This window comes from Stylophora pistillata, chromosome 6, assembly GCF_964205215.1.
Source record: "Stylophora pistillata chromosome 6, jaStyPist1.2, whole genome shotgun sequence".
In the NCBI taxonomy this organism is placed as follows: Eukaryota; Metazoa; Cnidaria; class Anthozoa; order Scleractinia; family Pocilloporidae; genus Stylophora; species Stylophora pistillata.
The window spans coordinates 29,689,824-29,702,374 of record NC_142524.1 but is presented as its reverse complement, the minus strand read 5'-3'; the positions used below and the strand labels follow the sequence as shown (position 1 = coordinate 29,702,374).

The 12,551-nt window shown below is 36.8% G+C and overlaps 2 protein-coding genes across 2 annotated transcripts; both read right to left on the bottom strand.

Annotated features, from left to right (window-relative positions):
• Positions 1-795: 795 nt before the first annotated feature.
• Positions 796-5,991, bottom strand: LOC111340853 (uncharacterized). The gene is made up of 6 exons (XM_088725808.1): positions 5,851-5,991; positions 3,507-3,538; positions 3,210-3,279; positions 2,296-2,493; positions 1,856-2,059; positions 796-1,207 (listed from the first exon to the last, which is right to left on the bottom strand). The coding sequence occupies exons 1-6, from the start codon at positions 5,882-5,884 to the stop codon at positions 1,194-1,196; spliced, it is 552 nt and encodes a 183-aa protein (XP_088581934.1). The 5' UTR covers positions 5,885-5,991; the 3' UTR covers positions 796-1,193.
• Positions 5,992-7,898: 1,907 nt separating this feature from the next.
• Positions 7,899-12,469, bottom strand: LOC111340847 (uncharacterized). Its single transcript, XM_022947760.2, is given in 2 exon segments — positions 7,899-10,491; positions 10,842-12,469. Coding segments are annotated over 2 exon segments (1,692 nt in total). The 5' UTR covers positions 11,309-12,469; the 3' UTR covers positions 7,899-9,266.
• Positions 12,470-12,551: the final 82 nt, after the last annotated feature.

Sequence of the window (12,551 nt, the reverse complement as noted above, 5' to 3'; positions counted from 1 at the left end):
TTTTATAACAGATTTGATGACCTTTCAGCTGGTGGATTATGAGCCTTAGAACAGGTTCTCAGCTTATGGGAGGAAGTAATGTGCATGACATGTGGTTACAAAAGTATGCAGATAAGTGCTGCCATTGGGTGGGCAGGGAACCCCTCAGGCCATTCAGCTTTTACATCAAACTCAAATGGTGAGGTGTGATGTAAAATTGTATCAAAAAGATTTCCAAATAAAACATTGCCTAAATGGGACAAATTAAGAGCATCTGTTACTGGATATGCTACAGTTCTTTGACACAACAACGCAGGAGTGCTTCACAAGGCAAAGGTTACAAATTCTTACACAGAGCACAGCGAAAATCATGAGAGTTATGAATTCACAATTGTACAAGCCAAAATGTTGTGAAACAAAATTTGCATTAGGGGAAAACTGAGAAAAAAATTGATTTTTGAGCTAGAACCTTTTGAAGTGTTATAATTTATCTATTCAAGCTCTTTTCTACTTATCAAAGGAAAAAATTTATCGCAACATTGAATGTGCATGGCAATTATTTTGGTAGTTCCATAGCCCTCTCAAGGGGCCCCAACTTACCCAGCACAGTTTCCCTGCTACAAATACAAGTGGGCAGGTGAACCCTTCAACCCCTAATAGTGCCTGGCTTCTAATTTCTCCTTCAGTACAGATCACCTGTGAATCAAATGAAAAGCTCCTGGTTATCGAAAAAAACTATTCTTGACAGTGTCATGAGAAGTGAAAGAAGAACAGGTGAATATGAATACTGAGAGTGGGGAGGAAAGAGTTTAAGTGTCGCCAAACCTTTGGTTTGTTTTATTTTCTTGCTACTAAGGATCTGAGTACATTCACACAAATGTACAAAAGCAATGTTGCCATTTATTCAGCATAAAAAGGATAAAAAAAGTAAAAGTAAATAAAAGCCTCTCTACAACATCTTCATTATAACAAGAATTTAAAGTGGGTCTACTGTGGCCAATTCACAACATCAACTTTGTTGATAAACTGATTATCTCATGATACCAAGCACTGACACTTAACCCTATACACATTCTACATCAACTAGTTTTCGACTAGAAGTATGATATGAAAACAAAAATTCTTTTGCATTTAGTTACTGCTTATATGATATTACTAAATTTAAACATTTCTCTTCGAAAACTATTTTAGCCTTTCTTGGCTTTCTTGGGTCTTTAGCCTTGCCTCCCTGCCAGTACAAGAAATGAATAAGAAATAATAAGTGTAAGCAGTTAACTTTGATACAAATAAATTTCAAATATTCCACTCTTTCCTGAAATAAAACTTGGTCTGATATGACTCCAACTGATAGATCGATACCTAAATGGACTATACTAATTTAGGGTGGCCCATTCAGCTACAAGGCTGGTATCCAGATGGGTCCTGATATGGTGGACTAAAAGTATTGTTATACAAATTACAAGTTATAAATAAAGTCCTAAGATTATATGAGGTATAATACATTTAAACAAAAATTGCAAGCAGTCTTTAACACATAGGTTAAAAAATCAAAAAGTACTGTTATAGAACCTTGTAATTTTTTATTAATTTTTCAAAATCTGCAAGAACTCTGACCAAGTGAGCTTGCTTCACCTGCTGTGAAAGCTAAAGCACACTTTCTGCCAAGATGTTTTTGAAGTCTAGGAATCAACTAGGCATTGCATTTTGACACTGTATAGACAGCTAAAACAACACAAGTTCACATTTACACAATTTGCCATTTATGACAAACTCAAGCCCTCTAAAATCATCTCCATCTTGCCCATGGTCTATTTTCCATATTCAATCATTCTTCAGAAGTCTAATTACATCTAATCTAGTTACAATCTTCCCTTACCAAACTGATTCACCGCCAATTCTGCAAGAAGCCACAGGATACTGAGCAGCCAAGCTCTCTCTGGTTTAGCACCTACCAAGTTGCTAATTTTTTTCGATGTTGTTGCAGCAATGTCAGTGTTAGCTGCTGGGTTACTCCTGTACCTAAAGGTTGACCTTCCTTTACTAATCCATAGTTCTTCCCCATTAGGAACAGATTTAATACCTGCGAAACAAAAAAAGACAGATCTTGATAAAATAACCTGTAAGAAAGTTATACAACAACAATGAAAAAAAAAAACCAACTAATTTGAAATGTGACCATTGAAAGAACCATTTCTTTTTTTTATAGATTTATACTGTACAGTACTTGTCAACCTCACACATTTTCCCTGCTACACTTCATTGTGTAAAATGAAACAAAAAAAGAAACAACAACAATAAAACAAAAAATAATCTCACTAGTTAGATCCTTCTCCCAAAGATAGCATTCAACAACCCTGAAAGCATCCCTGACAGCCTTTTCTGAGTACAGAGTCTCTTTCAGGACACCCACTTTCTCTATTATATCTGCCTTGATCTTTGGATTGACAAGACAGATACACTGGTTTTCTGTGTAATCATTCATTGTCAGTTTTGATTGCCAGGGAAGCTGTTTGACTGTTGAAGAAAACAAAGTACAGCAAGTCAACAAACTAAAAAATATGCAGAATATGTGATCTATTCATATTGCTATTCACCAAGTCTGCAATGGAGCAACAAAAGTCCTTTCCTACAGCCACATTTCTATTTGTTTTCTATTTGTTTTCTATAAGAAAAATTTTGCACTGCCAGGTGTCAAATGAATTGCAATTCTCCCTTTGTTCCACTTAAATCTAACTGTAGCTTGACAAAAAAACTAAGTCTCATAACTCATTTGCACCTAAGCTTAAAACTTGTTTTAAAATGTTTTGTTAAACACAGTTTAAAATTCGATACCAGTAATTTGGTTTCATCAACTGAGTTGTAAAATATAAGTTAGTGAGTACTTCAATGCATCCTATACATGGGAAAATTAGTTTCTTTCTTCTCTGTTTCTGATTCCTAACTCAATCAAACACAGTTAAGAATATGGTAGACCCTCAATGGCCAATGTTTTTTCATGTCAAACTAGGCATTATTATTTTAATTATGTTTTCAAAATTTTACAAAAACGTATTTTTGAACTGAATTCTTCAGCCTGCCAAAGTGTAAATAACCAATTACAACATGTTAACATATATACATGACTCTTGGCTTACCATACCCAACCAACAAAGTTTGTAACAGTGTTGACAAAAAATAAAAATTAGCGCATTCAAATAAAAATAGGTTATATTTATCGAAAGTGCAATTACCAGGTTCATCAACAACCATTCTCTCTGTCTTGTCATTTTCATAGCTGGCTACAAACTGAAGCTCATGTTTCTGTTGATAGAAAACAGATAAAATGTCATTACCTGTGATAAGTGGAAGCCTCTTTCAACCTACACCAAAATCAGCTGAAAATCAGCTCATATTTTGTAACTCACATTATCAAAAAATGCTTGAACTGTATATAACAATTATCAATGAGTAAAAATGAATGTTAAAAAGACTTAGTTAAATGTTCACCATTTTCTTTATTTACTTTAACATCTCCCTAAGAAACTAACCTCATACTTAAACTTCACACAGATACTTGGTTCTGAAAAAGAACATTTAACAAAAATCAAATTAACAGGGAACCTAGAGTCCTATTTTATGATCAGAAGAGTACAAAAAAGTCCAAAAAGGAAAAAAAAATATTTACACCTCTAAATTTAGGCATATTCTTTGATTCAAACAAAAATCTTAGAGGTCCATTTAAAAGAAATGTTTGACAGACAGTGTGCATTTTACTTTATTCAAGTGTTACATATGGGATATTAAGGTGTGTTCAGGATTGTTCAGCCCTTCATGATCAATATCAGATAGTGTGGGAGGGCTTAAGTTCATTTGATTTATTAAATTTATCAAATGCATAGGGCTACAGTCATTTACCCATTGCATACCTGACTCAATGACTGTTTTGAGCAAGTGTATATTGGACTTTTCAGCCATCTACACATTCATAACACCAAGTAAGCATAATATATAAATTTTTGTTTTTTGAGGTTGTCCTGCAGTTAAGGGTGAACATCATCATCAAATAGCCAGCAGTCCTATGCTTTTGAGAAATTCATGTTTCTTATGAAATGTCCCAAAACTGAGCACATTTGATAGACTTTCCACAGACAACGGGATATGTTGAACTGATTGATTACTTTTCAATCAATTTGTTTCTTCTTCTGAATGCCAGTTAGTCAGGCACAGTCAACCAAGGGGGACATCAAGCAGTCCAGACCTCAAAGCTTAATGCCAAGTAAAGGTAAATTGAAGGATGATGCCTGCTAATAGGATCTAGGCTCAGCAAATGTCTGTGCAGGCAAAATAGATCTTACTGGGGGCTATCAAAATTCAATAACAAAAACAAAACAAAAACCTGGGGCAGCCACACAATATTCCAAGATAATTGGGTATGAAATTTGAAAAAAGTGCTGACATTTGATTTTGTTAAAAATTGAAAGAAAATAACATTTTTTCCACATCAGTTCCATTTGAATTTGATAAGTTTACAACAAAATCAATGGTGTATGTTAAAATCTTTAAAAGAACAAGCAAAAACGATCCTCAGAACAACATCATGTGTGTTATTAATATGACAGCATTGAGGCCATTTTTAACTCTGACCACTCTCACTTATACAGCCAAAAATATTAACTTGCAAAACCGTTTTTGCATCAGATGAAAATTATGTGTTTTATGGACTTTTTCCATTTGTTGTGTCATTAATAATTGTGATTAGTAGTTATTAATAGTTAATAAGCTATTTCATTATTTTTAAATTTGTCTTCACACTTTGATCAAGCTTTCCTCACACCTCCTTTGTAAATAAACACATTAACACCTATGCGACACAATTGTCTTACCTGCGAGAGGCTTTCCCCTACCTTCCCATGCTAAGTAGAATCAAAGTGATTTTCAACAAATGATCAAAGTGATTTTCAACAAATGAACAAACTCAAGTCCAAGTGACCCACTTTCAAAATTTTCAAGTCAGATTTTCTGTTCCTTTCCCAACGTTTTAGCCCTTTGGGGCTCAAAATGAGAGCCGAATATGCTATTGAATACTCTGTTCGTAAAATAATGGATATCAAAGTTTTGAGAGTGACGGAATAAGGTTTCTGTCGACAACATCCTGATTCTCTTAAGCAAAGCGAATTATGTCTACAAAGTGAAATAAAACTTTGTTTTAGTGAGGCCTAGCGACAATGGCCCAGTAAATATTATGGTTAAACTATGATATGTCCGGGTGTGTTGTTTGATCGACGATTCTATGTCAAAACGTACAACTTTTAGAATTTAGCTTAACACTATGCGATTTTCTGGCTATGTAAATGACACAACAGCTCTTCAGCAACAGATCAAAGGTCGCTTTATGTTTTTACCGATCGTTCTTTGTTAGATTAACGCAAGCTTTTCTGGTGGAGTTTTTTTCTTCCTCCGACCTTGGGTCTGGGCAGCGAGCAGAGAGTAGTGAGCAGCAGTACAGATTAGTAAAAGGCGGATGAGTTGGCTTAGTATAACACTTTCCTCTTGAAGAATTTGCCTCGTTGCGCTGGTCGGCTAAGCCACTTACGAAATCGTAGTTTCCACCTGAGAGGCAAGCAAGAATGACTTGCTTTTGGCTGGTCTTTCGGTTATGTTGAAGCTTATTATTGATCTCATGTATTGTACAAGGCGAAATACAGATTAGAGCAGCGGCGCAACCGAACGACAGCACGCCATATTCGATAACAGACAACAGAATGAGTTTTCACAAACGTAGCTGTTTCACGACTTTAGTTCATGCGAACATAACTCTTTCTGTTGTCGTGGTTTGCTTTTGTCTAGGGAGCTGAACGCTCAACGGTCAGGAACTTCAAAGGACTCACATACCGTTTCCAATTTCGAAAGAATTGTAGAAAGCCATTCGACTCTTGCTGGTTGTCGCAAAAAATTCATGAAGGTTAGAGTAATAGCTCTGATTTTAATTTGCTTAGTCATTGCTCCCTTATATGGAAGTACACTGTTGAGCAGAAGCGGCAACTGTGAGGGAGAAGAAATCAAGCACAATGTTATATTTCCTATTTGTACATCTGATTGGTCAGGTTTCTGAGAGCCCGCGATCAATGAGTCTAACCTTTCTTTCCAATCTCCACCCCAGTCTCTTTTGGTTACTTCTCCGTACCGCATCTTGATTTGATTGACGGCTTGTAGTCAACAAGATCATGCCTTCCAACCTCGAGTGTGAGCTGGCATCGGATGTATTGCTTATTACTCCGGCTTTCCGAAGGAAACGCCCGAGGTACAGATTAAGTATAGATTCAGCTGTGTTTTTTTTACTCGGGCTTTCCGAAGGAAACGACCAAAGTATAAATTCGGCTTGGGTTTTTGTTTTTTTTATTTTAATTTTTTTGATTCTTTGCGTTCAGTCACAAAACGCATTTCCACTACAACGCATGCGTGAAGTGGGAGCGCATGCGTAGAATGAACTTTAGAGCGCATGGTTTCAAAGTTTCAAGGCTGCCTTTGTGGAAAATTGATTACTTGATGTATGCGTAATAAATTTGATGGCTATTACGCTCAATATACCTAAAAACTCAAACACCGTTTTCGCTAGACCCACACTAAAACTTGTGGAGCGTTTAGGAAACGGGTCGGTCGGCGAGCTTTTCGAGAGATCAATTTACGAGCGATCCTTTGCGAGTGAACCTTCTAATATTCGAGGAATATCAAGCGAAACCTGCTATATCAAACGAGCCATCTCATATTATGTTTACGTGTAAACACAACCGTATATTTAGACGTGATCGAGAGTCCAGTAAACTACCAGAGGCTGCTCTGAAACGTCTCAGAAGAAAGGGCAGAAAACTGGAGGAATTTGTTTACGAGCGTATAAATTATTTCGTCCAAGCATACCAAATTCCTCTTGATGAAGGTTAGAAGAGTTACAAAGAATGTAAGCTTAACATGAAGAGGGTAAGATTAAATAAGTTACACAACATGAGAAGAAGTATTTGTTGAATTGTTCTGTGAGGGAATATCAAAGGATTAAATTGAAGTATAGAGGAAGTCGGTATTTATCAGTGTTTTCTTGTCATAGACCCGTGTGTCTTTGTAAGAGTCAGACACACGTATTAAACTATGGTAAATTTCAACTTAGTTCAGTTAGAGAAAAACCGTGGTCCTTCTCCAATGTAGTTTCATCTCTGTCAACACATATTTTTAATCTCCTACGTTCCATTCCGCTAAATTAGCGTCCTTCAATTTCACTGCTAGACTATCTGGCACCTTTGAATCTACTTTCTTGGAGGTATTCCTGTCTACAAACATAGGTTTTCTTCTGATACGAAACTTGCCGCTCTTAAATACACAGAATAACTTTCAACTTTCTCGGCAATTTTGTCCAGCGTTGGCAAAGTTCGCCCTAGTCTCTCACGATATGAAAGTCGGCAAGGTAATGCTTTCTATTCAGTCTTTGTTAGTTTAACATTTAAGGATCGATTTGAATCTTTAAACCACGTGTAGGTGGTTGACGAGCAGAGAAAAGTCCATGTATTACGAGTGCTCCAGCAAGATATGAAGATGTATTTTGACCGTCTTTCTGTTCGGTTGTGCGAAAGCTGTTAAGATCGTAAGCCTTGTATCTTTGTGAAGGTTCCAAAAAGGTGATCATGTGCTAATAAGAAGCAGAAATGACACACGTTTCGTGTATGTGTACAGCTCATATGTTACATGCTATTGCAACAACTACTTCTGGTCAGATTTTCAGTCCCACTATGGTTCCACTATTGCAAGTAGTGTGTAACGTTTGGGTAACAAAGTATGATGTAGTGATGCTGATGTAGTCGGTAAACCTCTCAGAAAGCCCAGTCAGCATTTAAATCAACTCAAATGGTGTGAAAGTGAAATTCAGTCTCTAAAAGTCAGAAAATTACGATAAAAAATTATAGATCAATTTATTTGCTATAATGATCACGGATTTTTTGGGAACAGTGGGATAAATAAAGCAAAATACAGTAAATCTTGAAATGTAACAATTCATCAACACATCAGTGCAGGGGTAGTCTCCCTCGCAGCCATTTTTAGTCTCGTCACGGGTTGGAAGATTTGGATGCCTCAAAATTATATCACTGGATAAACAACCACAAGAGAAACATGGTCAGGGGTATCAGAGCTAGATAAACAGAGTAAACAAAACATTTTTTTTGTTGTTGCCTCATGGGAAATTTAATTTTGTAGTCCATAGCTTTTGATATTTTACACTGTCTATTTAGTATGCCATTGCAATGTTAATTAGTCTACGAATAGTCTGGAACAACACAAATGTACGATATGTGAGAGCCTAGTGACAAGTTTGTGCCAATGATGACAAATTGTTACAGCCAAAAAATGTCAAAACAGGATGCAGAAAAAGTCTGTTGGCCCAGATTTTAACCCAAGAAGTACCCAGGTGCTGCAACTACTGATATAAATGAAGTTGATATCAATGTTTTTATACAAATCTGATCACTTCAAAAAGTCTGAAAGATTTGCAATCTTACTGAAGTGACTAATAGCAGTCTAAAATTTTTGCTCAATATGCAAGCAGAATACAATTTGATACTGGCAGCAGCACCAATGAAGAGATTCAATTTTCACAGAATCAATTAATCAATATAACCTACAGAATCTTTCATAGCATTCTTAATCAAACATCAGACCATTATCATAAATTATTTTTCTCTATTACATGTACATATATACAGTAATTTCTTCACAAGTGAAATGTAACTAATCTCAAACAGATGTTCCATCTTTTGTGACTTCACACGACAAAACTTGCAATTGCTATGATAGAATATGAATAGCACACAATTTAAGTCACTAATCAGACAATGAAATTTACCAGTAGATGAATTTATTAGATCACTTATTTTCTTACCACAATGCAGTAGGAGGGCCAAAGAAGCTGTACTGTTCTCCCCAACCCCCTCCCCCACAGTGATTTTCACCACTCTGTGTCCTTTTTTTATTGCCTAACTTTTTTGCTCTGCCCTTTGGCCCTCTTTCTTTAAGTCCTTAATCTGCCTCTGCCCAGTACATGATACTGTTAAGTCAAACACGTTAATGTTACTTATTAGTATTCAGTGTTCCAATGCCATATTCTCAACAGTTGCCAATACTACTGGTGGCATTACATCATCATCGCATGAATCATTGGCATTTTCCTCTTCAAATGCTGAGCTTTCTAGGCGTGATAATGACATATTGTCCACAATCATCTCATAAAGTTCATCATCTTGCAAAAATTCATGCCATTCATCAAGTAACTAGTCATCAAATTCATAGTTATTGGCATCATTTACAGCAACTAGTGAATCATTGTTAACATTAATGTCTTGAAATACATTGCTTACAACTGAAAGAATTCTCTGTGCATGCCTTCTGTCCCATATTTCTACAAAGTTGTAAACATCAGCTGTTGAGAAAATTCTATGCAAGTTATCCAGAACCTGTGATATTTGGTGCTGTGAAAATCCCAACATAAATTGTAAATTTATTAAGGTCTTCACATGTCCATTTGCAGAGGTACCAACCAGTTGCAGAATGATGGATTTGTGATACTTTATCAAATTGTCTTCTACAACTTTCTTTTGCTGTTGCAACACTTCTCTTTCTTTAGATATAGGCAGAGTGTCCTTGCATGCTTTGACAGGGTATTTTGTAATGTTAGCAGAGTGTAGCATACCACATTTGCATTGGGTAGCACAATTGTCACAGCAAAGGTGGGGTTGTTCTGGATAGAGGGACACAGACTCAAAGTGATTCAGAAGGGTTTTTCTTCAGCACTCTCCAGTCTTAATGAAAGACTTCATAAGGGCATCAATATGGTTTAACATGACTCCATGGTATAAAACATATGCAACAATTTGGTGGCCATCCCTTCCTGCCCTACCAGTTTCCTGAACGTCGGACTCAACATTCTTGGAGGGTCCAAAATGTATGACTCTATGAACACCTCGACAGTCAATGCCCATTCCAAAGGCTATTGTTGCTATAAGTAGCCGGATGGTACCACTGGCAGACTGAAAGGACTCCAAAATGTTATGCTTATTGGCTTCAGGAGTGCAGGAATGCAACATTTCAACAAGCACATGTTTTGAATCATTTCCAATGAACATATATTCTCCTAAGAGAGCTTTAATGGTAGCATAAAGTAAACCACACTGTCTTATAGTCTGGCAATAAATAATAGTTCTTTCTGTTTTCTCCTGACTCTGTTTCAGTTCATCAGTAAGCCAGCCAAAATAGAATTCCAGTTCCATGTCCTTATCCATATACTGCACAACATAAGCAACATTTAATTTATTTGGACTTTCCTTAATTTCTACTGCATTTTTCATGTTCAGAAGGTTGAAAACTGTGTCTCTGGTCAGTTTTGTCGCAGTTGCAGTCAAGGCTACCACTGGCACGTTTGGTACAAGTGACCTTAGTTCATACAGCTTTGAGTAAGACTCACGGAATGCTGCCATTTTATTATCTTGTGATGTTCCCCTACACATCAAAAGGAAAATAGCTTTAATCTATAATGAAATTTCTAATAATATAATAATGAAAACTTTATTAATTTTAATAATAATAATGATGTCCTTCAGTGCTAAGGAAGACGCAGAAAGCTGTAGTCTCTAACTCCCTTCACATTGCCAGGACTTTCGAGGTCCTATTGGACTTAGTACTTAGTTCTTCAAATGACGTTAGCTTCAAGCATAGGTTTTTTATAGGTTGAAACATTAATTATGCATTCCACTTCTTTGTATTTCACGACAAAACTTTAAAAAGAAAGTCTACTAGTCTGAATGCAAAATTAATGTATGAGGTTATATGGTACTCTTGCCAACACTTACCACTGTCTTACAACATGCGCTTCATCCACAGCAATGGCACAGAGTTTTTCGGAATACACAGAGTTCGTCAGCATAAATCTCCAACGTTCGTTCTTCAACCACGCTTCAGGGGATCCGTAAACTCAGGGATATTCGCCGCTTTCAACACGAGTGCGTTCACCATTCTCAAGTGAACTTATGTTAGGTGCTTTTAGCCCTAGCTCCTTCAAGTGGGACACTTGGTCGTTCATAAGGCTTACCAATGGTGAGACAACGACGACGATATGACCAGGCTCTTGCGAGGTAAGATCAAACACGAGTGGTAGTGCTTGATACAGGAGAGATTTCCCGAAACCAGTTAGAAGATTGACAAATACATCCTTTCTTTCCTCAACTATTTTCCTAATTCCAGTTTTTTGCTGCGTATTTAAGCTAGGAATTCGAAATGTATTGCTAACAATATCAAACGCCTCTTCAAAGGACGCCATTTTGAATGCGTTGAACTCCAAAATGAAACAAACAATATGATTCGTTAGACTATCTTGGCGCGTACGGTTCTCAACATATGTAACCCGAATGGTGATTGGTTGAATAGCGGAAAGGAATGTTGTTCGAATGTGAGCAGCCGTTTGTGGGGAGGAGCGTTGCGTGACGAGACTAAAAACGGCTGCGAGGGAGACTAGTGCAGGGGTGTCTCACCAAGCAATTTTAATAGATATTATACAGGTTAGAAAAAAAATCAAGTAGACTGACAGTGAAAAATGTTAATGAAATGGAACTGACAGAAGGAAGAGAAAAAAGGAGGTCTTGTAAGCATCTGTTTTATCACATTTTCAATCAAAAAAGTGTTCAAAATACAATCACCAGTGTTACTGATTGATAACATTAATCTGGTGGGTAGTTAATCCTTTAACTCCCAAAGTGATGAACATGTAGCTTCTCCCTATAATATCCATACATTATCCAGCAAAAGGGTAACAAGAATACTCTAACTTATCAGATAGAATTTGTTATCTCGACCCAACACCAAATTCTCCTGGCAAAGTTACAAGGAAATGTGTAGCAGCTATAGGGGAGAATCAGCAATCAAAGCTTGGGAGTGAGAGGGTCAAGAAGGTAACTTTGGCAGATACTGTTAGTTTACACGGCAAACAATTTGAATCAATTTGGGTCGGACAAAAAAATCTACCATACAAACTTGTCTCTGAGCTTTATTCCCAGCTGTTAGTTTATCCACTGAAGGCAGACAGGGAAGCAGCCACATGCAGGAAAGGATCTCCCAGTATTGCTTAGCTGCACAAGTCTTTGCTTAGCTATGCAAGTCATTGCATATGTATCATTTACTTGACTTATTTGATTCACTAGTTCCCAAACACTCCAGTTCCAACATCAAGCTGGCAGCCTTAAGTGTACCCACTCCTTTGCAATGTCTCACTCAATTTGAAATATTTGTTGATTGGATGAAATAAAAGTGGTCCCACATTTCAAGAGGAGTTGACAGAAAGAGATAGAAATTGGTAACTTGAGCAAGACTCAACACTAAATTTTCAACTTACTAGCCAAGTGGCTAGTGACATCTTAGATTTTACCACAATTTCAGTTTATTTACTAGCCAACTTGGCTAGTGGAAATTGAAAACCACTAGCCAAAAGCCGAATTTCTTACATTTGTGGCTAGTGAGCTACTGTTAGTGTCGAGCCCTGTTGAGTAAAACTCCCAATGTCTACTTGA

Coding starts and splice junctions, on each gene's coding strand:
- LOC111340853 (XM_088725808.1), bottom strand. CDS start 5,884: ATGGCTTTCTACAATTCTTTCGAAATTGGAAACG. Junction 3,539..5,850: donor TTCTTTCGAAATTGGAAACG/GTATGTGAGTCC, acceptor GTTCTTTTTCAG/AACCAAGTATCTGTGTGAAG. Junction 2,494..3,209: donor AATGGTTGTTGATGAACCTG/GTAATTGCACTT, acceptor TTTCTTCAACAG/TCAAACAGCTTCCCTGGCAA.